Source organism: Drosophila grimshawi, unplaced genomic scaffold (assembly GCF_018153295.1).
Source record: "Drosophila grimshawi isolate 15287-2541.00 unplaced genomic scaffold, ASM1815329v1 contig_311, whole genome shotgun sequence".
Classification (NCBI taxonomy): domain Eukaryota; kingdom Metazoa; phylum Arthropoda; class Insecta; order Diptera; family Drosophilidae; genus Drosophila; species Drosophila grimshawi.
The window spans coordinates 20917048-20942694 of NW_025063098.1; the positions used below are offsets into that span (position 1 = coordinate 20917048).

The window sequence follows — 25647 nt, forward strand, 5'->3', positions numbered from 1 at the left end:
CGCTGTATTTGTCAGTAAACTGTAAACTATTGATTTATTGATTAGATTCGATTTTACGTTTGCGTTAATACACTTATATATATACAAAAACGAGTCAATACTGACACACAAGTTTAATACAGATAGAGAAGCAAGTGCCTTAGGCGGCACTAACTTTTGCAGTTATTTGGAAAACAAAAAGGCAATGTTCTTAAAGCAAGTTCCCTTTTTTAAAGCCAACTAGAGCGAGATAAGTTTTTCAATTTGGCCCACTAACATTTTACAATATTGCATTTGGAGTTTAATTTCAATTTGTTAACATGTAATAAATTAGTTATTCTATTCGAATGTGTATAAATATTAGGTATTTGTATATATATATATGTATATATACTATATATATATTTTGTTTTTTTGTTTGTTTATATAATGATGTAAGTGTTTACAGTATTCAGGCATAAATTTGAATGCAGATTATGTGTACAGTATACAGTTTATTGTTATGAACTAGTTGAACAGCTGCATAGAACATGTGGTTTGCTTTTCTCTGTTAGTTATGTTTGTAAGTTTACTAAAATATTAATGATTCAATTTCATTTCCTATGCAGATTTAATATCACGTTGATCTCTTACACATTTTGCTTTTGCTACACATAATTGTGCAGCATTTTCATTTTCTTCTGTTTTGTATGTTTCGTTATTGAGTTTTTAACTACATTAAGCCGAATAAGTTAACAATAGTAGAGTTTTAAAAGTAACAGGAGATACACTGGTTAAATTTCGATATGGCCAATATTAAATATGCCTACTAACAATTTCAACAGAGATGTGTTTCCAAAATTATTAATGTGACCCACTCAAGGCTCATGGTCATGCACAAATTGCTCGAGCTGCTTGTGCAACTGATCCTTATAATATATCTTATGCTTACTCAGAACCGTCGCACACAGGCACTGCAGCGAGACGAAGTTGAGCAGCGGTATGGTGTTGGTGGGATTGGAGGCAATAGAGTCATAGGGTCGCTTTTCTGCCCGATTTGGCTGATCGATGTCCGCGCCACACTTCAACAACAAGTGTACAATCTGTAAAACATGGCAAATATGTAAGTGTTCAATTATTGCTTTATCAGTTTGAACGTGATCCTCAGCTAACCTCGTTATCAAAATTGTAAGGCTGACAGGCGACATGCAATGGGGTTGATTTGGCTTCATTTTTCGTATTGACATCAATGCCACATTCGATAAGCAGTTTGATGACCTCCGCATTGGGAAACACAGTCTTCTGTCGAATATTGATAAATTATGGTAAAATGACAACAGCTAACAGCTCAAAACTTACATCGGCAAAATTGTCTTCGGTGAAATAACCGCTTTTGATCACATTCAGCCTTGAGGCGCTCAAGTGTAGTAGGGTGTCTGCTGTGCTGGCGCTGCGCAAATTTCCAACAACCACTGTCTCGTGGACGGTCTCATAAATCACCTTGCGCTGATCCTCTGTGTGGACGGTATTGATCAACAGATAGATGAGATGTGCCAAGCAGCGCAATACACGGTCATAGTTCTCCTGCTGGCGCCGGAAGACGGGACGCACCTGCAGCAGCTCCTTGACCGCAACAGCGCCCTCGGCAAGCGTTTGAAATACGCCAAGCACATCCCAGAACTTGGGCAGTAGATTATCCTGATGCATAAAATGAGCGCGTGCATCGCTTCGCATGTGGCTAGAGTTGCGTACATGCAGATCGAGCATGAGGCGCACCAATGCCTGGGCAGCGAAGCATGTCTCAAAATGCAAAATGGACCAATTATTGACGCGAATCTCGAGCAGAAGACTCCAGAGATCGATGCAACGCTGCAGCTGCAATGAGTCGGCATATGAGGCACCCCTAAAGGTCAAACGGAACAACATATCCTTATGGGTGTGTCCCAGCACTCGTTCGCAGATTAACAGACTCTGCGTACGCATCGCATCCATATCTGTGGCAATATTATCGAGTTCCTCAAGCGTCGTAAATTCTTCGGCATATTCAAATGCCTTACACAGCGGAAACTTTGGCTGCTTCTCAACGTAGGGCGTGTAGGCGGCACGAATGTGGTGTGCCATGCGCCAGTGCAGAATGCACACACGAGACTCATTGTGCTCGTCCAGAAATGTGGAGCCCATTAGCTCATGCGCATCGGCGATGCGATCCACCGTATATGTGAGTTCCTTTTTCAAATAATCGAATATCTGATGAGCGCCCTTCAGGCACGCCGTTCGCAGCGCATCGTCACCATACCGACTCTTGGCAAATGGATCGGCCCCCTGTTCGATCAGCATTCTGGTGGTATCCAATCGATGCTCCTGTATCGCATAGTGCAGAGCCGTTTTGTCCTGTATGTCGCGTGCATTGATATCCGCCCCCTTGCGCACCAGATACAGGCAAAGCTGTACGGACTGCACCGAGTTGATTAGGCAGGTGCCGCCATTGATGTTGGGCTTCTTGATGTCGGCACCGTTCTCCACAAGAAACTTGACTGCAGAACGCATATTAAGAAATTATACAAGACCCGGTAAGTTATCAGTGGGAATTCCACTTACCAATGTCAGTGTGTGTCATGTAGCAGGCACTGCGCACCGGCGTTGAACCCGAATCGGATGTGGCATTTATGTCGCAGCCGACGCGCACCAAATACTTGACCATAGCCAGCTTGCCAGAGACGACAGCTGCCCAGAGCGGGGACACATAGTGAAAGCTATTGTCCTCGGGCACCTCAAAGTGACCACGCTGCTCGATGTCCGCCTCGCAAATGGTTATCAGATACTCGGCAATCGCAACTGCGCCACGTTTGCAGGCAATGAAAAGTGGAGCACAGCCATTACGCTGCTTGCGAACCAGGTCGCGACGGGTCTCTCGTGCGTGCCTTGCCAGAAAAAAAGGAGGAAGTGCTATTAGGTAAAATGTTGTTTTCAAATGTTCATTTATTTTGTTTTAAGTGGGTTCACCTCCGATAAGGCCTCAATCTCAGTGGCGACAACAACAATCAAATAATAATAACAATTCAAAATATTGATTAAAAAGGTAATTGGCCAGACAGCTTATCGGAGCACGGAAAACGTGCGAGATATTTGAACATTTATGGTTATTATATTGTACATACTTCTCTAACTCGTGGCGCAGGAAACGTGGCAGGATGGCTTCCTCGTGACTGCGTTTGCACTCCTCGATGAGCTCGTTGTAAAGTTTTGTCAACTCCCATTTGGGATTACTCTGCTTGCATTCGTTGGCCATGGGACTCGTGTGCCCCGAAAGCTGTTGAGCGCCTTCAAGTCTGGAGTTCATTGCCAGCACAAGTTCATTGCCAACTTTTCTTAGTGATTGCTTCCCTTTTTGAGTTTTCCAATTAGCTCGCGTTTCTTTTCCAAGGCCTTTCAGCTTTTCGCTCTGTGGCCCAAGCACTTTCTTTTTTTTTTGTTTTTTTTTTTGTCCTAATCAATTTTGCATGTGTGTGGAATGTGTGAATGAGAAGCCAGTTTTTACATAATACGTGTATTAACCAAGTAAAACTCAATAACAAACAATAAACGGATAATGTTCTCTTCAACTATTTTTGTATTTTTATTTATTTAATGTTTATGTGTAGCCCAAAAATACAACAATAAATGACAAAACTGAGTGAACAGCTGTCCCAGTGTGCCAGTGTTGAGGACACTCCCCAGCTCAGTGCTGGAAAATACCAAAAAATATGTTAAAAATTTAAAAAAGCTTCGCATACAACAAATTCTATTCACAAATTTTTTCTTGCCAAGCGAAACTGCAGTTGAAAATGTCAATAAACAGATGGATTTACAAGAAAATTGTTATGTTCTGTTTTGTGAAAATTTGTCCTTTTTTAATCACATTTTGAATGTGTCACAAATTATGTCTGTTAAATTTAAATAGCTGCCGAATATCTTTTGAGTGTGTATTTCGATAGCATATCCATTGCTTTAAGATTGGGATTTTACATGTATTTGTATATGTTTTGTTTGATTAGCTGAGACGAGTAGGGATTATTTATCACAAATAAATTATAAGATCAGTAAATAACATTTTAGCAAATGTTAATATTAATGCCATTGTTATGTTAAATAGAAACTGCTAGGGTTGCCAAGGCGCAGTAAAGAGGCGCTACGCTTCAGATTTCATTTTGTTTTCTTCTGTGTGTGTATAAAATATAAAATAGTTTATTTTTGTATAAAATCCCAATCAAAATAATGGATGCAACAACTATGCCGAGTTTAGCCAAGCTCGATGAGTTTCGTGGTCTGCATTTGTTGGAAAAGCATCGCATAGAAAGTTTCAAGGACTGGCCATTCTCAGCAAAGTCCGCATGCAGCATTGGCAAGGCAAGCGCGTTGTTAAATTTCCTCCTAATCAGTTTGGTAATGTATAGTGATTCTTATGCAGATGGCCGAGGCCGGTTTCTATTGGACGGGAACGAAACGCGAAAATGACACGGCCACATGTTTTGTGTGCGGCAAAACGCTGGACGGCTGGGAGTCTGAGGACGATCCTTGGAAGGAGCATCTCAAGCACGCACCCCAATGCGAGTTTGTCAAATTGGGTTGTGCTGAAAAGGATATGACTGTAAGTGTTCCGACTCCAAGACTCAAATAGCAAAATGCTCAACTTACTTGTGAATGTCAAAAATTGTCTTTCAGGTGGATCAATTTCTGAAAATTTTTCACGCTGTTGTCAACAGCAGCATTGAAAAGAGCGTTAAGCAATTTAAAGCGCAGTTCGCAAAGGAGAATGAGAGCAAGCTGAATGAATTCACACGTAGCCACTGATAGTATTACATTTGTGCACATTCAATTTTAATATAAATATATACATATAACAATAAAATTAGCTTGATTGCAATTTGCATTTTGCGCTCATTTGAATTTACAGCGATGTGGTTTGATTACATTTGTAATGGTCGGCAGATAGATCGATAGGCGAGGGGTATCGATGGGGACCACCTTCAGAAAAATAAGGAAGCAAAGAGAGAAAAAAGAACAAAGAGGAGGACAGCATGCGCGTGCGCTGCGAAAAGATTGATTTAAAAAGAAATTCAAATAAATTAATTGTGAATAAATTATTAAGTAATTATATATAAAGTAAAATAATGTAAAATAAATAAATATAAAGCAAAAGAAAAATAATAAATAAAAACAAAACAAAAAAAACACAAATCGGCTGCAGCAACAGGCGGAACTATCCATCGCCGCCATCAAGGAGAAAATCGCCAGGGACAACTGGACTCAGGACCGGTGTCCCGGTCCCATTGAGCGCACTACTCCTGCAGCTAAAGTGGCACCGCGAATAAGTGACCATGGAGGACCAGATAACTGCGGCAGAGTGAGCCAAAGACAGCTGATCGGTCCTAACCCATGCAATAGTGGTGCTCATTTGTCACTCAGTGATGCGCACTTTTGAAGCCAAATAGGCAACACTGTACATTGCCAGCTGTTTTTGGCTTTAGCTATTCACATTTACTGCGAGCTTAATGTATTTAAACTTTTAAAAGTTTTTGCTATGTTGAAACGAAAACTGGAGCAGCAAGCGGCGCCAGCATCGGGTCAAAGCTTGTCAAAGACAACAACGCTGCCTGGGATAACAACATCGGCGTTGTTTGCTCAACCATTTTGGATGCAGTTCTACGAAATTGAGTGCGCATTAAATGAACAACTTTCGACGTTTGAACTGCCCCCCAACCTCAGTTGCACCTACAATCCCGTGGATTATGCGGCGGCCTTGCATTGCGCTTATTTGCGACACTTCCTGACCAAACCGAAGCGCGTCATATTCATTGGCATGAACCCGGGACCCAATGGCATGGGCCAGACGGGAGTAAGTTTTGTTCATTTGTTTTAATTATCTTTATTTCTATTTGTATATGTATGTAGGTACCCTTTGGCAACATTCGCACCGTGCGTGAAATGATGCAACTCTCTGGAGAAGTGCGTCAGCCACCGGTTTTGCATCCAAAGCGTGCGGTTGACGGCTTAAATTGCCAGATTGAGGAGCCGAGCGGTGTGCGATTGTGGGGATTGATCGAACGTTTGGCTGACGGCAGTCTGGACACTTTTGCGCAACAGTGCTTTGTCCACAACTTCTGCCCACTGGCATTCTTCGATGAAGCCGGACGCAATATTACGCCCAGCGAGCTGAAAGGTGTCCACAAGCAGCAGATACGTGATATGTGCCTGGGGGCATTGGAGCAGCAGCTGCAGCTGCTCCGTCCGCAGATTGTGGTGGCAGTGGGCGATTATGTGCACACAGTGCTCCAACGTTCAAATTATTGTAAATCGGTAGCTGTCCATCGCTTGCCTCATCCATCGCCACGGGCGTTAAACAACACCAATTGGCCAAAGAAGGCTGAGGCGTTTCTGGCGCAGCACGATTTGATTAAGTTTATGCGTAATGAGACATAAAGCAACTGCATTTATTTATATTTGTAAGGTAAATTCACACAAAATAAATGACAGTAGACATAGGTTTGTAAGATAAGACTTCTTGCAATGTAACATTTTTCATAACAAGACATACATACATTATGTATGTAAAATTAAATCCCCTCGAAATTTGTTTACATTTTTTCGCTTAGAGAGTTGCCACCTTGGTAGAAATAAAAGCAGTATTTTTAGCCAGTGCTGCCATAGGATTGATAGCTTAACGAGCTGCCAAACATTCGGATGATGAACAGCTGATTTTTGCTTGTTATTTTTTGCATGCTTGTGTCGTGGCGTCGTTGACTGCTGTGTTTTTGTTTGCACGAGAATTGACCGCGATCTTTCCATGCCAAATGGCCGCATTTATGGAGGAAGCTTTAGTGGAAGCGCGGCGAGCACGTGACGCCGGCGAGGTGCCCGTCGGCTGTGTATTTATACACGACGACAAGGTAATCGCACGTGGCGGCAACGAAGTGAATGTCCATCGGAATGCAACACGTCATGCGGAGTTCATCTGCATCGATGCCACCTTGGCCTATTGCCGCGAGAAGCGCTTGCCAGCACGCCAAGTGTTCAGCGAAATCAGTGTTGTGGTCACCGTGGAGCCCTGCATCATGTGCTCGGCAGCGCTGCACACGCTAGCCGTCAAAGAGATTATCTATGGCTGTGAGAATGATCGATTCGGTGGCAAGTCTGTCATTGATGTGGCCGCCGTTGTGGGTCAACGCATCAACATAACGGGCGGTGTGCGCGCAGAGGAGGCCATGACGCTGCTAAAAGAGTTTTACAAGGGCGACAATCCGGCGGCGCCACCAGTTGCCAAAAAGAAGAAATAACGTGCTTATAGTTAAAAACGAAAAAAACAAAAGAGAAATAGAAAGAGAAATGAATGGAACACCATAGTCACCTTAAGCTTGAGCTCATGTAAACATTTTGTATATGTTTTAATTTATTATATAGTACTTTAAGCATAGAACATAAGCTAAATATGGCGTTTAAAACGTTTAAATTATAAACATAAATACAATTACTGCGTGAAATTGCTACAAACAAACAAAAATAAGGCTGTGCCCTTTGTAAATGTTTACAAGTTATCTGTGAAATGAACAAATGTCTCCTCTTTTGGAATTGTAGTTTCGCCAACAATCACGAACAGTACCGACACCAGAAATTGTTATTATTAACCCATGTTTGACTTACATTTGTAATTGCACTACAATCTAAGCTAGTCTTTTGGCACGTCATTTGCGGCGCAAGCCGCTCTCAAAAAAATATCGGCGAGCTTGCGCAGCAAACAATTGCGTCGCCTTTACAATTTCTATATTAATGCTACGTGTGTATGTATGTATGTATGCATGTTTTAAATGCGCAGACTGCGACGTCTGTGTCCAATGTTCACCCACTCCAGCGGCACACTCTCGCCCACATTGTATGTGGCTGGGATGCAGCTCGTCAATTTTCTGGCCTGTTCGCAGCGTCGACTCACATTCCAGTAGACAAATCCTTGTGGGCAACGGTTGATTTGTCCCTCAATCCGTCCCGTTTCATGAGAGTATACGCACTTGACAAACACCTGGCTGCATTCATCCTGGTTCAAGGCGAAGTGTCCTTCCTCCGGACAAAGCGGCAATTCCGATTTTATTTTCACCTGGAAAACGATTTTAATTTATTGTATTTAATTCTGTGTGTTTGCTAAAAAAAAGTACTTGCCATATTCAGTGAATGATCAATGACTTCATCAAACAATTGGGTGCGAGATGATCCCTTGTTGCTGCACCTGTCGTTGGGTTCGGGTTCACCGCAGCGACACGATCCCTCTAGATAAACGGTGCCATTGGGGCATTGGAAGAGCACAATATTCAGATTGGAGTTGGAATTCTCATTGCATTGGTAGAACATGCCGCAATTTTTGGAATGACGACGGAAGCCCGACGGGCAAACAAACAAGCTTTGCTCCTCAGTTATTGTCGGGCAGGGAGCACTTGTGTTTGCTGATGGTTCAGGATATGGTTTCGTCGGTTGCTTTTCCGTAGTTGTCTCAATCGGTTTGGTTGTTGATTCGACTGGGCGATCTGTGGGACTGGGTGGAGTCTTTGTTGTTGTGTCTGGCTTGGCTGTTGTCACTATTGGCTCCTTGGTGCTTGTGGGCTGCTCAGTCCATGGTTTTCCTGTTGTGGTAATGCTGCCAGAGGAGCAGTTGCCAGACACCTGATCAGCATGATTACACGTCTCCAGCGATGAATCCCACACGGTGCCATTGGAGCAACGGAATTTGTATGCCTGATAGTTATCATTATGCTTGGTGCAGCGATAGTAGATGCTGCAGTCCTGCGGATCCGCGTGGAAACCTTCAGAAGGACACCTAAAGTTAGTCTCCGGTTCTTTTGTCGTGCCTTGGTTGCTGTCCTCCGTTGTCGTCCCTTGGTTGTCCTCAGTTGTTGGTGGATAGCCGGGCATTGATGTGGTGAAACGCGTTGTACTTTCTGTATACATTTCTGTGGTTGTGGTGGGTTTTGTTGTTGGATAGTCTGTGGGTTTTGTTTCGGGTGTGGTGGGATAGTCTGTGGGTTTTCCCGGATAATCAGTTGGTTTTATTGTGGAATCGGTCGGTTTCATCCAATTTTCGGTTGTGGTAGGATATTCAGTTGTAGGTTTCGTTGGAGGATCTGTTGGTTTTGTAACTGTTACAGTTGTGGATATCGTTGGAGTCTCTGTAGTGGTTGGCTTTGCTGGATGAGTTTCGGTTGTGATTATGCCTGGATTGGTTGTGGCCTCCATTGGAGGATCGGTCTGACCCGAGCAACTTGAAACATTACTGGCGTGATCGCAAGTCTGTATGGCTACATTCCAACCGGTATTCTTAGGGCACATGAATTCGTGTTTTGAGTAAGAATCGCCGGTCTTTTGACAGCGATAGAACTTGCGACAATTGTTGGGATCAGGCATAAAACCTTCGCCCTTACATTCGGTGCCGGGTGGCAAATTGGGTATCTGTGTTGTAGTTGGAGGGATCATGGTTGTAGTTGATGGATTTGCTTCACCTGTTGATTCTGTTGTGGTCGGTTTGTCCGTTGTTGTCAACATGGTTGTTGTAGGCTGATTGGTTGTGGGCTGATTGGTTGTGGGTTGAATAGTTGTGGGTTGATTGGTTGTGCTGGTCTGTTCTGTTGTTGAGTCCGTGGTCGGCTCTGTTGGACGATTTGTTGTTGTGGTTTCCATTGTGCTTGGTGTTATCGTTGTCTCCATAGTGGTTGTCGTTATGGGCTTAGCTGTAGTGCTGTCACATGGACCCTTATCAGACTCTGTGGTAGGATTACCATTGCCTTCTTCTACAATGGGATTGCACATATTTAAATCGTGATTACAGGTTTGTAGATCCTGGTCCCAAACGGTTCCGGCAGCACAATGGAAGGGTACCTGATCGTAACCGCCCTTACCATTGCCAATGCAACGATAGAATTTGGCACAATTGTCCAGATCTCCAATGAAACCCTCAGACGTGCACTTTACCTTACCACTAGGTTCAGTTGGCTTTTGTGAGGTCGGTTTCTGTGTCGTTGGCAATGGAGGTTTTCCAGGCTGCCCGCTTTCACTTGTTGTCGTTTCTGGTACTACTGTAGTCGGCTTCTCCCAAGTCGGTTTCTGTGTTGTTGGCAATGGTGGTCTTTCTGGCTTGCCTTGACTTGTCGTTTCTGGTGCTACTGTAGTCGGCTTCTCCCAAGTCGGTTTCTGTGTTGTTGGCAATGGAGGTCTTCCTGGTTTGCCTTGACTTGTCGTTTCTGGTACTACTGTAGTCGGCTTCTCCCAAGTCGGTTTCTGTGTTGTTGGCAATGGTGGTCTTCCTGGCTTGCCTTGACTTGTCGTTTCTGGTGCTACTGTAGTCGGCTTCTCCCAAGTCGGTTTCGGTGTTGTTGGCAATGGAGGTCTTCCTGGTTTGCCTTGACTTGTCGTTTCTGGTGCTACTGTAGTCGGCTTCTCCCAAGTCGGTTTCGGTGTTGTTGGCAATGGAGGTCTTCCTGGTTTGCCTTGACTTGTCGTTTCTGGTACTACTGTAGTCGGCTTCTCCCAAGTCGGTTTCTGTGTTGTTGGCAATGGTGGTCTTCCTGGCTTGCCTTGACTTGTCGTTTCTGGTGCTACTGTAGTCGGCTTCTGCGAAGTCGGTTTCGGTGTTGTTGGCAATGGAGGTCTTCCTGGTTTGCCTTGACTTGTCGTTTCTGGTGCTACTGTAGTCGGCTTCTGCGAAGTCGGTTTCGGTGTTGTTGGCAATGGAGGTTTCCCAGGTTGCCCGGTGGGTCTTGTCGTCGTTTCCGATGCTACTGGCCATTGAGTGGTTGCACTGTTGGCACAATTTTTGTCTTTCACGGCCCATGCATGATTACAGGCTTCAATCTGAGCATCCCATACAGTTCTAGGTGGGCAAGAGAAGGCTACCGTGTTGAAGCCACCTCTGTCATTGTCTACACAGCGATGGAACTTGGCACAGTCATTCACATCGGCGAGGAATTGGCCATTTACAGCACAATTACCAGACGGTTTTGATGCCGATGACGAACCAGAGTTACTTGAGCTTGATGTTGATGAGCTCGAGCTGCTGCCAGATGCGGAGCTTGAAGAGCTGCTCGAAGATGATTGTTGGTTATTGCTGGTATTGCTACTGCTGCTACTTGACTGTTGTCCTGGACTGAACCGCTTACATTTCAAACTTTGCATGTCAACTTGTGATGGATGATCGCAGCTGTTGGCTTCAGGATGCCAAATTGTGTTTGGTGGACATGTGAATGATACTTTCATAAAACCACCTTTGCCATTATTAACGCAACGATAGAACTTTGAACAGTTTTCCTTATCATCTAGGAAGGTGTCTTCGCTCTCACATTTCGTTGCTGGCTTGAACGGTTTCTGTGTAGTACTAGAAGCATTAGAGGATCCTTGATTCGAGGATGATCCCTGGTTGGAAGAAGATCCTTGATTAGAGGACGATCCTTGGTTGGAAGATGACCCTTGATTGGAGGAAGATCCTTGATTAGAAGATGATCCTTGGTTAGAAGACGATCCTTGATTGGAGGAAGATCCTTGATTAGAAGATGACCCTTGGTTAGAAGATGATCCTTGACTGGAAGAGGATCCGTGGTTAGACGATGACCCTTGGCTAGAAGATGATCCTTGGTTTGAGGACGATTCTTGGTTGGATGAAGATCCCTGATTAGATGACGATCCTTGGTTGGATGAAGATCCCTGATTAGATGACGATCCTTGGTTGGATGAAGATCCCTGATTAGAGGATGATCCTTGATTGGAGGATGATCCTTGATTAGAGGATGATCCTTGATTAGAGGATGATCCTTGATTAGAAGAGGATCCTTGGCTTGAAGATGATCCTTGGTTCGACGATGATCCTTGATTAGAGTGAGCGAACCTTGGTTTGATGATGAGCCTTGATTAGAAGACGAACTCTGATTTGATGACGATCCTTGGTTGGACGATGATCCTTGATTAGATGATGATCCTTGGCCACTGGCCATAGCCTTGCACTGCTTCTTCTGAACATCCGTTGGATGGTTGCAGCCCTTTGAGTCGGGATCCCAAACTGTACCTGGAGCACAATCGAAAGCAATCTTGTTATAGCCACCATTGCCATTATCCACACAGCGATAGAAACGGGCACAGTCCTTTTTGTCGGGCAAATATGTTTCCGAGTGTTTACATTCTCCGTCAGGATTTGGAGGCTTTGATGTTGTTGTCTGCGAACTTGAAGAGCTTGACGATGTGGACGACTGATTATTCGAGCTGGATGATGAAGATGAGCCTTGATTGTTACTTGACGAGCTTTGTTGGCTGTTGGAAGATTGATTGCTACTTGATGTGGATGATTCTTGCTGATTGCCAGATTGATTGCTGTTATTATTATTATTGCTCGAACCGGAGCTAGAGCTACTTGATTGATTGCCACTTGCTGATGAACTTTCATTGCTGCCACTGGATGTGCTGTTGCCGCTTTGATTATTGCCGATATTAGAAGAGCCAGATTGCATATTGCATTGTTTCTTTTGATCATCGGTGGGTAGAACGCAAACCTTCTCCTCTTGACCCCAAACGGTGCCAGGACCACAAGTAAATGGAACCTTCTCTAAATTTCCATTGCTATCAAGACGACATCTGTAAAACTTGGCGCAGTCCATTCGATCGGGAATATAGGTGTTCTCGTCTTCACACTCGCCTGAAGTTGGCTTACTGCTACTCTGATTTGATTGGTTATTGGAGGCACCGGAAGATTGATTACTTCCTGAATTCTGATTGCTGCTAGCGCCTTGGTTGTTGGAGTTTTGATTCTGATTGTTGTTTGATGACTGACTGTTGCCAGAGCTTTGGTTTGAGGAACTCGAACTCGATTGCTGATTGCTACTCGTTGAGCTCTCTGACATAGATTGTTGACTGTTGCTCGCTGTGGAGGACTCCTGATTTGAGCTGGAACTGCTGGACTCGTGTTGGTTTGATGAGCTGGTGGAAGAGCTTGAACTACTCGACGAGGAAGAGGAGCTTGTCGACGAACTCTGCTGACTGCTGGACGATGCCGATGATGATGTGGTATTCTGATGGCTCATTTGTGATGACTGTGTCGCTGTTTGTTCATCACTCAGCGGATCGGCCTGACTGCGACAGCCTCCACTAAGACGTACTTCAACCATATAGTTGCACAACTGAAGTGACTCATCCCAGGCGGTGCCCTCCGAGCAGCGAAAACCGATTTTATTATAGCCATGACCATTCGAGATGCAGCGATAGAACACGGTGCAGTCAGCAGGATCACTCATAAATCCATCATCCTCGCACGCCACACCACCATCTGCCGAGCGCAAAGATGATGAGCTCGAGAAGGATATGACTGAAACACCATTCAGACCTGTCAATCCATAATTTGTGGGCAACCGATTTGCCGTCGCATAGGTGTGCAGCTCAAGGGCCGCGGGTGTGACAACGCTGTTAAGCAAAGCATTATGTCCATTCGTATTATTGACGAGCCCATCATACGCCAATTGGCTGTCCGTCTCGGTATCGCTGCTGTCGACTTCGTTAATGCACTCCTCGCGTCCAGCCAACATCGGTGGCATACACAATTGCAGGACACGCGAAAAGACTGTCCCCGGTTTGCAGGCAAACATATATGGCTTGATGTAGTACTCCGTGTGCTGCTCGCAGCGATAGTAGATGCGACAGTCATAGTCATCGGGGAACATGCCCTCCTCCGGGCAATAGAAGGCAGCGTCATCGGGGGCGTATCGTGTATAGACTGATGAAGATGGAATGTCTGCAATAAAAGTCAAGTGTTGCATGTTTTAGTCTTATTTGTAGTTTTAGTTTTAGGCATTGGCGCTTAAGCATATAAATTAATATGGTTACGCCCAACAAATCAAGTGCTGAGTTCGCTTTTTGCCCAATCATTTTCAATAGATATAGCTATATGCAGATATAGATATGCATGTATACATAAGTGCAGGCAATTGAGAATCGGTCGATGGAACAAACCATTGAACTGAAACATCCTGTCACAAATGCCCCGCCCGAATATATTTCGCTCAATTTTGTGTGACATTTTGCGCTCGTACTTTGCTTCGTTCGTAACGGGATTTTTCGCGCTGTCAAAATAAAATTGATAATTTATTGTCATTCAATGGGTGAGTGCTTTTTTTGTTGTTTTTTTGTTTTTCGTTTATTTTTCTACTGTGTCGTTGCTTCGTTTCTTCTAGTGACGTCGATACTGCTGTCGCGCATTCCTATAAATTTAAATGCATTTATGGACGTTTCAGCGGAACAAATTCATTTTGAAAATGAATTGTGCATGTTTTTTAGCATCCGCATACCCGCCACTCCATTTGCCACATTATTTTCATTTTAATTTGTTTTTTTTTTTTGTTAGGTGGGGCGTGTCCTTATAGACCAAATGGCTGTTGCCGCATGCAAATCTGGCAAAAACATTGTAAGCGCGCTCTTAGGCCAGGCTAGGCTAGGCTAGGCATAAATTTGCATCAGTCACTGTGTGATTTTTATTGGAGCTTGTAAGCCAAAGCCAATGCTTTATGGCTCGACAACGTGCCCTAAACCAAATACGTCCATTTATTGTGCCAAAATTGCCAAATCCCAGGGCCATTAAGCTTAATTATGGCTAATGTGGGCATATACAGCATACACAGTCCTGCTATTCACAATTGCAAAATATAAATTATTAAAAATTATGAGCTGTGTAAGAAAGCAGAATTGAAATTTACCAACGCAAAAAGATGGCGACGGTTTATTTTCGCTAAGACATAAGTATTCATAAATCTTGAAAGGGGTTTTTTTTTTATTCTTTTAGAGTTGATGTAATAATTGAAATATTTTCAGTTATGAAACGAAAACATTCTGATAAATCCATTAAATATAAGAAAAAGTATTAATTCTATAATAGTTATAATATAAACAATTAAACATTCATATCATGTAGTATTTTAATATTATATGTTGTAGACATTACAATTTTCACTGGTGATGCCCGGTTTCAAGGTGGTGTGCAACGAAGTCCCAACTTGGGGCTCACAGTGTGTACAAACAAACAATTTTAATACAAATACTGGAGCATGCATGATGCCCGAGTGCCGGAGCTATTACTCAGGGCAGGGTATTCGACGGGTTGTCGCTGCTGAGGCGAAATTGACCGTTTTGTGATTTTAATTATATATAATGTGTACTTTAGAACTTATGCAAAATGAAATAAAAGGAGCGACCGCAAACTTATGTGGCGCCCAACAGGCGACAGGCGTAACGTGGCCCAGCCACATTCTGACCACAGAGAATGGCCGCAAATACATGCATAACTTTGTATAGGCCACGTTCGCGGAGCTGGCAGACTGGCAGGCAGGCAGACAGGCAGACAGACAGTGCCAAAAATGAGTAGGTTGTTGCGTTAAAATTTCAATTTGCAGCATTAAAGCATATTATGGCTCAGTAAATGTAGTTATAAAAGCTTAATATATACGCTGTTGCCTTTCAGCAGTTTGCCATTTTGGCGTTGGCATGCAGAATTTTTGGCTAGCACAGTGTCACTTATTAAGCAAATGACAAATAGTAATTAAACTTTTTTTTTCCATTCGTTTTATAATTAAATATTTATTGAGCGTGGCCGCTGTCTGTTTTTATTATGGTCATAATAAAGAGGATACCCTCCATAAAGCTTCCTTGGTTGGCCAACAAATTTTTGTACAATTTGCGCGACAACTTGGCATCTCCGCTAGGGGGAGGGGTGGGTGTACGGTTTGTGGTGTGGGTTTGGTTTTGTGCAGTTGTTCGTTGGTGTGTTGGCAATTTAAATTTAAATTTGACAAATTAAAACATTGTTTGCTCTCTTTTTGTGTTTACTGCGAAAGCGAGGCAAGGAATGCCCAAGCGAGAGAGTGATATGGAGAGCAAGAACAAATTGTCAAATGTAGCCTTGTTGTTTTTTTGTTTGTTTTTTTTTTTTTTTTGGATTATCTTGACAATTACCGCAATCGTTTAGGGTTTTCGGTGAAACTAATTATGCATATCATTTGCGCTTTGGGCGTGTCTTGTGTTATAAAACTATGTTACATAATGGCGCTTAATGAGTTATCAAAAGTTTAAGCATTATGTTTCAAATTAAGTTACACTCGTCCTAACCTGGGGCACATTAAGTTGCGGTGCACATGCCAAATCGTTGAGAGGTGAATATTTTGTATATAGCTTATGTACATGCTGTGTATACGTTGGGGAAGTTAAATTAAAGCGAGCCAGATTACTTACGCCCAATAATAGAAAAAGATAGATAGATTTGAATAGTGGTCGTGTAAATAGTTATTGACACCCTTGAAAATAGTGTGCCTAATGTTAAATAAAGTAACGTGTTTACTATCAGCAATTGCGTTAATAAGTAGAAGCTCAGTTTTTTGCCAAATTTGAAGTTAATTTGATTTTGATTTGATTGCGACCAGACTAACACAATAAACTTGTTCTCTCATTTCTTTCCGTATAAATGTTGGCGATGACAAAATAAAATAATTCAGATGTCAGTTTTCATTTTGCCTTTTATCATTGCATTCCGACATGCTAAAAGTTAACTTCGCTTTGTACAAGTAGTCGTAGTAGTGGCAGTTGTAGTTGCATGTTGTAAATATGATATTTGGATTTTTGAGCTGCTGTCCAAGTTAGTTGCTCCCATGGCATCTGCTGCTGCTATTACTGCTACTACTGCTGTTGCTTCTGGGCTTGTTTGTAATTTCATTTGCGTCTGGTGAAATTTTGTCGCCAACTTCATGTTAGACAACGTACGTGTGCGGCCAGAATGGCGTCGACTGTTTTCCCATAGAGAAAACGCGAAAGACAGAGACATAGCAAAAAAGAGATGGCAAGAGAATATAGTATTTCTATATACCCTTGTACACGTGAAAAGGATATGTCAACGAAAGATGTCTAAATGTCATTTACAGACAGAAGTAGAAAACGGGTCTTTGCGATCCTTAAACTCTTTATCTTTAATTGTTTCTATATATAAATTTACCTATTTTACTTTAATTGAATGTTTCAAATAACTCATATAATAGCAGACAAAGTCTATTTTATGCACTTGTAGACAAATTGTAGGATATTTGCTAGTCGATGACGGACGATGCGAGTGTTTGAAATTGTTTTGAAGTGTGTGTCTATGTCGTTGCCTTAAATGCGCCAAATGTCCAGCAAGGAGAAATTCAATTTATTATGCAGCTTGACTATTTTTTTTGAGATTCTTTGGGAGATGACAGTGCGCCTGGCGGTGCTCTGACAGTTGCTTCGCATCATGGCTTGGCATGAAAAAGCAGGCTGTACGCTAATTCCAACAGCTGTCCTTGTTGGAGATTCCGTTTGCTGGTGCTGCAGCTGCTTCTCATTTTACTCCGATTACTACTCTGAAATGCGATGCGGCATCTGCGTTCGAATTTCGCGCTGCGATGCGCTTGAAAGGCTTTTAATATTGGAGATGTCCTTGAAAACATTGCAATGACCAGCCAGTGCAATAAATTCGCCACCATTACTCATACGCAGCGTGTCACACAGTTGCCATTTCGCTCAAACTTCTTCATTGGCTTGCATAATTCATTGGTGAATAAACTCGGCAAGAAATTGTCGACAGCTGCCATAAAAATATTAAATATTTAAATTGTCGTTGTAGCACATTTTAATGGAAATTACTTTCGACTTGGCAGCAATTAATATGAATTTCAACAACTTGAAAGCATCCGAGCTCATCATGTCATCTAAGTAGTAGTTGAGGCGGCACAAAATGCTAGCCATCTATTGAAGTCCTGCTGCCGACTAAGGAAGTTTTCCCTGCCTGCACGCTTGCCTACCAGCCTGGCCTGGCTGCTGCTAAGTTAAACATAAAGCGCTTTTAGTTAGAATCACGTTCGTCTCAATTAAACTACATGAAATTCAATTAACCAACAGCAGCAAGCAGTGGCGCAAAATGTAAGCAAAATTGTCATTACGGTTATAGTCAAGACGATGGGGTAAAAATCTTGGTACTTTCAACCTGACCTAACTACAACTATATATACATACATACACACATATAGTGCAATGGAGCAAGTGACAGTATCTAGGCTGGGACTGGGTCCTGTCTTTGTTACAATTGACTTTCATTACTGCTTACAATCATGCTGCATTATTGAGCGTTGTCATATTGGACAGGCCCAGGCCCAGGGAGACGTCAAGTCGACAAGTCGACGACTCGATGACTCGATGACTCAACGTTCCCGGGACTCAACAGATGCGTGCAGCACGACGACGACGACGACGTGTTAGTTCGTTCATGTAATTAAGTTAAATATTTAATTTAATTGCATGTACATATAAAACAACAACAACAGCAAATTACTCATAAAAGGGCCCAAGCACGCGCTGAGACAATGTGCGCCGTTGAGCTTGCTCAAAATTATAATGAAAGCCGGAAGCATAAGGGCTTTTAGACAAAGTAGCGATGGGCTGGCTACGTCTTAGCCTCAACTACTGCACCCAAAGCACCGTCGAAGGTGAAAGTTCATGAATCGGCTGTATACCTAAAACGTGCCACTTTGTAGCCAGTTGCCAGTTGCCAGTTGTCTACCGGGTTCGTGATTGTCTTGTCCAGCACTGGGTTTATATTTTGTTGTCGTTGTCGAGTCCCGGGTTTAGTTACTTCATTTTATGTTGACCTCTTTCGGCTGCATTATTATCATTGGAGTTGTGCCTGACCTGCTTATGGCCGCTCACTTTATGGTATGGGATTTTGGCATGTTAGCAGCCAGTTTACGTTGGGCATTTGGGTGTGTTCACTGTATTAAGCAGGTTGTTCCTGGTCATGTAATGAATTGCGTTTGCATTCTAATTTGCCCAGAAAGCTAATGATGGAATTGCGTGGGCTTGGGCAGCTCATATGTTAAACTAAGCAGGCGCTTTGACATATGTCATATAAAAGTTTATGTTTACATTTGAACTAACTAATTGATGTAAATATATCACAGCTTTCTAACTAATTGCAATTTCAGCTGCATTTCATATCAGCCAAAATCGACATGTAATTCAAATGATTATTGTATGTTTATTTTTAGTTTGCTTGTTTTCCTGTCTGCACTCAACATAAATCAGAAAGCCGCTAATTATAATTATACACATGTTAAACATTTAAATAGCTACAAAAATATAAAATCCGATAATCAAGAGGCACTTGACTAAAATATATTCTGTACATGTACGTCGTAATTAAAACTTTGTGCTTCTACATGGTTAAATTAACATGGCCAACAGCAAGTGAGTCAAAACTTTGTCAACCCATCAAAGGTATGTATATTCAATATAAGGTATGTATATTCAATATAAGCTCAATATGAGGATCGGTTATTGATTTAGCACTGCAGTCTACTTGCGTATGCCCACTTTAAAGTTGTCATTCATTGTTCGCCACACATTGTTCATCAGAGTTGGCCCATTCACAAAAGGCCAATGTCAATAGCCGGCAGTTATTAGGCGTTAAAAGTTAGGTGTTCGTTAGTTAGATATTAAGCAATATGTGTGTGCGGCTGTGTGTGTATGGCTATGTGTGTGCCGCCCGGGGGTATTCAATTAATTTCATTTGTAGTGCGGCGCAACGGAATGCTGCAAGCGATTACTAAACACACACAAACAAACGTAACGTTGTACTTACAATATTTTCAATTAAGCTGCAACAATACCACTAGAATAATAACAATTTCACTAGCAGCAGCAGCAGCAGAACGTGCATGTGTGTGTGTGTGGCAGCTGCTTGCTTTTTACATGGAATACATATACACACACACACCTACACAATCAGACATAAAGACAGGAGTAAAAGTTGAGGCGCCCACCCGTGGCTTGAATGCTTCCGATAGGATAACATGCTTGAATTAAGGGAGACAGCAAGATAAAGGTGTGTGGGGGAAAGTGAGTGGAAATTGTCTGATTGTGTCGGGCTGCCTTCAAGGGGTCTATTGTCTTCGAGTCGCCTCATGAAGTTCTACTGATAGTAACATGAACAATTGATGCCGCCACTGTGAGGCACGAGGAGAACCAGCAATGCTGCGGTAATACATGACAAATGAATAGTTAACAATGATTTAAATTTCTCCGAACTGACATTGCGGCAGTGAGGCATATCTGTGAATTCTGAACAGCAGCCGGCACCAATAGTTGCTTGATTGTCGCTCTGTTCTTGTTGCCATATTGTTTTTGTATTGTTGTCCTCAATTACCACAACTAAGTCGATCAGGGAATAGTGGATGCCTGTTTCGGACTTATTTCGTTAAGGCGCATGAACATAATGACTTATGTTGCACTGAAGCGATATTAGTGTGTGCCTGATATATAATATTAATTCAATTATTTGATGATGCGTATCACTGCACTGAACTCTTTAACCTATTAACAAAACTTACTTGGTATGGTCTGAAGCTAAAGGACATTTAGGCATGAATATATTGACTTAGTCGTACTAAACAAGCGTATACTCCCATATGCATATATATATCCCTTATGGCTTGTTACCTGTGTACTGATTCACTCTTAACTTACTATCCATTTGAAATGCGTTTAATTCTGAATGCCTTCTGTCGAGGTCAATAACATTTTTATTAAAGTTAAACGCTTTAGTCACATAACAATTGGGCAGACACATTTCAAGTGTGAAGTGACTCAGAGTTGGCTGTAGACAAAAGGCTTGGCATCAGAGAAAGGCCCGAGGTCACGGAAGCTGTATTCTAAGCTGCTGAGTGTTATGTACTCCGCTTTGAAAGCGCATATTAAAATTTGTCAGACAATAGAAGGAAGGGACTCCAGCAGCTGACGCAATGCTGAAGATTTCAAATGCCAGTCGGAAACTGCGTAATTTCGCTACCATCGTGTAAGTCAACAAAGTACCATAAAAAGCAAGAACAAGCTGGCTACAACAGATTTCCAATTACAATGCAAATTCCAAAGTCCAAGTGCCAACAACAAATGCACGTGTTAATTATTTATAAGCGTAGTATCAGTTGAAGGTATTTTTTCTGCAACTACGCAGCTGGCCATAAGAAGCTATCGCGCTATAAATTTCTGAACTGCCGCCTTGAGTTCCACGAATAAATTATACAAATTATTATTTAGTCGGGCTGGACAAACTGTTGCGACTACGATGCGGTTGCATGCCACACTCACATTGGAGCCTGCAATCCGGTTAAGGCATCAGAGTTATGCGCAGACAAATCGCTTATTTAGATTAGAGTTGACAGCTGAAGGTGGAAGGGTGTACGCAGGCGCAGATTCAACTTGGTTGCATGCTCGATTCTAGGATGGTTTGTTAAATAATTTGTTGACTGGCAATGGTGTTGAAGTTGTGCCAACAATTGTTAGCCAGACCCAGACCCAGACTCCAAGGGCCCCTCGGTAGGCGTTGCTGCAATGCCAACTAAATGTCTACTTAAGTTAAGCGTAGCTACTAGGCAGCTGGCCCAGCCAGCCTATCGTTGTTTCGTCCGATCATTTTCAATTATGCGCTCACAGTCAGCGGCTTAAGTTATACGCCTGTCTGGCTCCTGTTTGCTTTCTGTAAGGTAATTACAAATTAGTGCTATTGCCCCAAGCGGAGATAAAATGATGTGTAAGACGGTGGCTGACTGTGATCGCAGCGTGAAGTGAGCATCATTTGCGTTAACGAATCAATGATTCATGACAGCACACATCACATGGATTAAGCAGCGCTTGAAGCTTATTAAACAAGTATCTGAATCACTTGACTTGACAGAGTGAACAAATCCAGGAAAAAACACTGTGTACAAGTTTTTTCTTCGACTTTTTCGCATTTGTCATAATAAAATTAGCATTTGCCTGGGTCAATGCATTACCCAGCGAGCCACAAGCCGACTAGACGGGAAGACAAACAGGATCCGGCAATCGCCTGGAGCTGCCAGCCATGGGCTGTAACACTTATCAGCGTGTCGACAGTCATCAGAACGAGTGCAAAAAAAACAATAACAAGGACCAATAACAAACAAATGGCAAATGCCTGGCGGCAAATGCCTCGGCCATTTTTGCAATTTCTAATTTGCTTTCACCCACTTGTTTCGTGCGCGACTGCAGATTTCATTTCATTGATTCCGGCATGCATTGGCACAGACAGGCAGTGTGCTGCTGCTCCTTGTGGCCGCCGGGGAGTTGCTTGTGTCTGCAATTGTTGGATTTTTTGCCCATTTAAGTTCCACAACTGGTAAAAGCAGCAAGGATAGCAGTTGCCATCATTATTATCGTAATGGCTAATTGAATTTTAAATTCTTGTTGGCCAGCTCGGATAGCATTTAAGCTGCCTGTCGTTTTACTTTTAAATAACAAACAAAATGCTGACTTTCGGGAAGGGGTAAATGAAACGGTGCAGCTTGCAAAATTCAAATCACGTACGGTGTCCGTTGCCATTTGTATTTTATTTGTATTTTCTTTTCTTTTTTTTTTTTTTTTGCTGACCAATATCATGCAGCTGCAACAAATCAAACAGCACCCTGAAAGTCAAGCCGAGGCGCATCGGTTTTGTGCTGAGATACGTTCACAGACAGCGCCCCAGAGAAGTGCTAAATAAATTGAAAAATTCTAAATTTTAATAAAAATTGTCGCAATATGGCTATGAAATTGCCATGAGCTGCCTGGTCGCGCCGTCTGCAGCAGTAACAGCAGCAACAGCAGCAGTAAGAGCAGCAACAGCAGCGGAGGGAGCAGCAGCAAGCATCCTCTGGCATATCCATGGCAATCACGTGATCCGCATTCGTTGCATCACAATTGCAATTTTTTTTATCTCATGCTGTGCAAGCATCGAGTACTGAGTGTAATGTGAGCTTTTCTGTATGTATATGCATGATGTGTCATACATAGATGCAAGTTTTTGATAAATTTATCATCGTTATGTTGTACTCTGTACCAATGATATTGTTTCAAGAGGGTATAATAAAACAGAAGTAGAAGTTGACATCTATAACACATAAACAATAACAGCCAAGTAAGTTCATTGATAAAGCATATATCGCTTTTCATTAGTTATAATACAAAAGTTATTTACGAATTTATATATAACCTACTTCATGCAGGATATTGCAAAGCCAAGCACACTCTACTTGACCAATTAAAGCGATTTTTTGTTATTGTTGTTGCCTTGGTTGTCGCGGTTGTGTGACGAGACGAAGGATTCAGTTTGTCGATTTCAAAAGTCAATGTAAACCCCGGATAAAATTCTCTTTGTGATTTTGTCACTTATATTTCATTGGCAGGACCTAGTCAGCATTCAGTTCATTGTATTTCCGTTTTTTTTGCGCTCAATAATTTGCTTAATCGTACAGTATATTTATGATGTATTTCAATTTACTGATATCACACATATTTGAAATTGAATTTAAATTTTAAATAGTGAATGGAAAGCGAGTTGCAAACTGAAAGAGTCAGTAAAAGTCTGTTTGTTTTTATTGACATTGAGCAATTATAACAGTGCTATGATTTTTGTGATTTAGATTTAGGAATTGTGACTTAAGGTTGTCAAAGGATATATGAAATCAATTATATGATGTCAAGATGAGCCTGGCTTCAAAGTAATGTTTGACTTTAAGCAAACAATCCCATAATTGTAGTGTACCAAAATTGACAATTTGATGCCACAATTTCAATATGTCATATGAAACGCCCGCACACACCACTTGTGTTTCATACACACAAACAAGCCACTTTCAACATTTTAATTAATAATATTCGCATATATCCGGAGGAAAAATATCACAGAAATGCACAATATCTCTGCTCTTGTTTGGTAATATGATTTTGACAGATAATTAGTTTTCGCGCAATACGCCGCTGGTAACACTTTGATGTCTGTGCCAAATGAATTTTTCCCATTCATTTTTGACCAACAAATGCAAAAATGTGGCTATTGTCCGCATAAAGATTTGCATGTATGCTGCATGAATTTATTTGTACACAAAAATAAAATATATCCATGTAGTACAAAATCCGTTTATGCCATGTGGCTTTTCAATTCTCTAAATAACACAACTAATGTTTGCATAAGAACCATTTAATGGAATTATGTTTAGCTTTCGAATTTTAATTAGTAATGCCAACACAAGCTCCAACTCGAGAGCCTCTCAATTTATTAAAATGGATAAGATGTCACGGCATGAACGTTGTGTGTTTTATTAGTCGGATTGTGAATACTCGTATGCTGAAATTGAAACTATTTTTACCTCGAGTGGTTGCGGCGCCAATGCAAGCGCAGAGCAGGAGCAATCGGCACAGGCAGCGTATTTCCGTTAAAGATGCGAGCGTTCTCGTCGTCGCCATTTTGTCGAGCAGCGAAAATGGCGTCATCTTTGGCGCCATTGCGTTTTATGTTGCCAAAATGTCACAACAACTGCAAAGAAAAGTGGAAGAGTTGAGCAAAAAAAAAAATAGAAATTCTATTATATATATATGTATGTAATATGCAACAATAAGAATACGTTTGATATGACATTTCTGTAAACAGCTGCCAGTAAAATAGAACAACTATGCAAAACATTAGTTTTCAATTAGAGAGTCGGACTGATGTTGGAAAGCCAGGCTTTTTGCGCATCATAAATTCCAAATCAATTTCACTAATTAGGAAATGTCGCTGGCAATCAAGGAAGCGTTACTAAACACTTTGAAGATGTAGCAGTTAAATGAATTATACGCCACGTGGCCAAGTAACACGAAGATGTGGACAATTGTGCGGGCGTGGCAAGAGGCGTGCTCATGACAGTGGCTTGGTGCTGATGCTTCTTGTGATTTCCGTTCACAGTCCTCTACTTTTCGTTGCTTGGCCATCTTGACGCCCCACTTGCCTTCATTTTCACAATTTGCGCTCGCACTTCCTTTTGCGCTGTCGCTTCCCTTGGCCGTGTTGGCTTTTGTTTTGGCCCCAAAGCCCATTTAATAAGTTAATTGTTACTGCGTTGCACTTTTGCCGCTTTGGAATTTATGATTAGCCACAGCCGCGAAGGACGTGGACGTGGGCTTAGTTGCCCGGCCGAAGTATTTAACGCGGTTCTTAGTTGGATTTCTTTCAAGTCGGCTTACTTTTGGATTTTTTTTTACTTGCTCGCTCTCACAACTTGGCCAGTTTGTAAGTTTAAGCTAGAGCGGGCGGATTGCATAAATGTCAACTGAGGTCCTGCTGCGTTTTATATAGTCAACTTTTATGCATTTCTACAGCTTCCTTCTGAATAGCATTCGTAGCTGGGCATACCAGGGACAAGGACTCAACATCGTCCTCGTTGTCATTATTATTGTCTGCGTTTTTCCTTGTAGCTCTCTGATGCTGCCGCTGACTGACTTTGTGTCAACTTCATAATAATAATGGTTTTCTCCCTCTTTTTTTTTCTTTGTTGCCAGCACAAAAGTTTCAATGAGCAATGTTCTTACAGTGGGTTCGTCTATAAGCTGACAGTCTGACAAGTTCAAACTGTTTGAAGTGATTGTCGTAAATCTATTTAAAGTTGTTTGTGATCAACGCTATTGAATATTCAAATTACACTCGATATTCTCAATATTTTACATGATAATAATTATACATGGAATATACATATATATTTAAACTTTGCTTTGCTGTCACACTGTCATTCCATTTTTACTCGTAGCTGCTATTCTATTAACCTAAGAAATTACGAGAAA

The 25647-nt window shown here is 42.0% G+C and overlaps 5 protein-coding genes across 6 annotated transcripts; 3 read left to right on the plus strand and 2 right to left on the minus strand.

The window, feature by feature from the left end:
• Positions 1 to 3: 3 nt before the first annotated feature.
• Positions 4 to 3631, minus strand: LOC6568070 (protein fem-1 homolog C). Of its 2 annotated transcripts, none has more exons than XM_001994886.3 (5): positions 3117 to 3631; positions 2557 to 2879; positions 1318 to 2492; positions 1132 to 1260; positions 4 to 1061 (listed from the first exon to the last, which is right to left on the minus strand). In XM_001994886.3, the coding sequence occupies exons 1-5, from the start codon at positions 3296 to 3298 to the stop codon at positions 837 to 839; spliced, it is 2034 nt and encodes a 677-aa protein (XP_001994922.1). In that variant the 5' UTR covers positions 3299 to 3631; the 3' UTR covers positions 4 to 836. The 2 variants fall into 2 exon arrangements, with proteins under 2 accessions (XP_001994922.1, XP_032596317.1); XM_032740426.2 differs by having other exon boundaries at positions 1132 to 1257; positions 3117 to 3553.
• Positions 3632 to 4196: 565 nt separating this feature from the next.
• On the plus strand, positions 4197 to 4850 carry LOC6568069 (baculoviral IAP repeat-containing protein 5). The gene is made up of 3 exons (XM_001994885.3): positions 4197 to 4344; positions 4406 to 4585; positions 4660 to 4850. The coding sequence occupies exons 1-3, from the start codon at positions 4213 to 4215 to the stop codon at positions 4786 to 4788; spliced, it is 441 nt and encodes a 146-aa protein (XP_001994921.2). The 5' UTR covers positions 4197 to 4212; the 3' UTR covers positions 4789 to 4850.
• Positions 4851 to 5027: 177 nt separating this feature from the next.
• Positions 5028 to 6493, plus strand: LOC6568068 (single-strand selective monofunctional uracil-DNA glycosylase). Its single transcript, XM_001994884.2, has 2 exons — positions 5028 to 5833; positions 5890 to 6493. The coding sequence occupies exons 1-2, from the start codon at positions 5519 to 5521 to the stop codon at positions 6415 to 6417; spliced, it is 843 nt and encodes a 280-aa protein (XP_001994920.1). The 5' UTR covers positions 5028 to 5518; the 3' UTR covers positions 6418 to 6493.
• Positions 6494 to 6677: 184 nt separating this feature from the next.
• Positions 6678 to 7498, plus strand: LOC6568067 (tRNA-specific adenosine deaminase 2). The gene has a single exon (XM_001994883.2). It carries the CDS (start codon positions 6789 to 6791, stop codon positions 7269 to 7271), a length of 483 nt encoding a protein of 160 aa, XP_001994919.1. The 5' UTR covers positions 6678 to 6788; the 3' UTR covers positions 7272 to 7498.
• A 296-nt stretch (positions 7499 to 7794) lies between these two features.
• LOC6568066 (flocculation protein FLO11) lies at positions 7795 to 24336 on the minus strand. The gene is given in 6 exon segments (XM_043215241.1): positions 7795 to 8083; positions 8146 to 9952; positions 10029 to 10584; positions 10641 to 11844; positions 11847 to 13741; positions 24201 to 24336. Coding segments are annotated over 6 exon segments (5886 nt in total). The 3' UTR covers position 7795.
• Between the last annotated feature and the right edge of the window lie 1311 nt (positions 24337 to 25647).

Excerpts from the sequence above, each read along its gene's own strand:
- LOC6568067 (XM_001994883.2), top strand. The coding sequence starts at position 6,789 with ATGGCCGCATTTATGGAGGAAGCTTTAGTGGAAGCGCGGCGAGCACGT.
- LOC6568069 (XM_001994885.3), top strand. The coding sequence starts at position 4,213 with ATGGATGCAACAACTATGCCGAGTTTAGCCAAGCTCGATGAGTTTCGT. Across the intron at positions 4,345-4,405 it reads CCGCATGCAGCATTGGCAAG|ATGGCCGAGGCCGGTTTCTA; the intron begins GCAAGCGCGTTG and ends ATTCTTATGCAG. Across the intron at positions 4,586-4,659 it reads GTGCTGAAAAGGATATGACT|GTGGATCAATTTCTGAAAAT; the intron begins GTAAGTGTTCCG and ends ATTGTCTTTCAG.
- LOC6568068 (XM_001994884.2), top strand. The coding sequence starts at position 5,519 with ATGTTGAAACGAAAACTGGAGCAGCAAGCGGCGCCAGCATCGGGTCAA. Across the intron at positions 5,834-5,889 it reads ATGGCATGGGCCAGACGGGA|GTACCCTTTGGCAACATTCG; the intron begins GTAAGTTTTGTT and ends ATATGTATGTAG.
- LOC6568070 (XM_001994886.3), bottom strand. The coding sequence starts at position 3,298 with ATGAACTCCAGACTTGAAGGCGCTCAACAGCTTTCGGGGCACACGAGT. Across the intron at positions 1,261-1,317 it reads CCGAAGACAATTTTGCCGAT|AAGACTGTGTTTCCCAATGC; the intron begins GTAAGTTTTGAG and ends AATATTCGACAG. Across the intron at positions 1,062-1,131 it reads CTTACAATTTTGATAACGAG|ATTGTACACTTGTTGTTGAA; the intron begins GTTAGCTGAGGA and ends CATGTTTTACAG.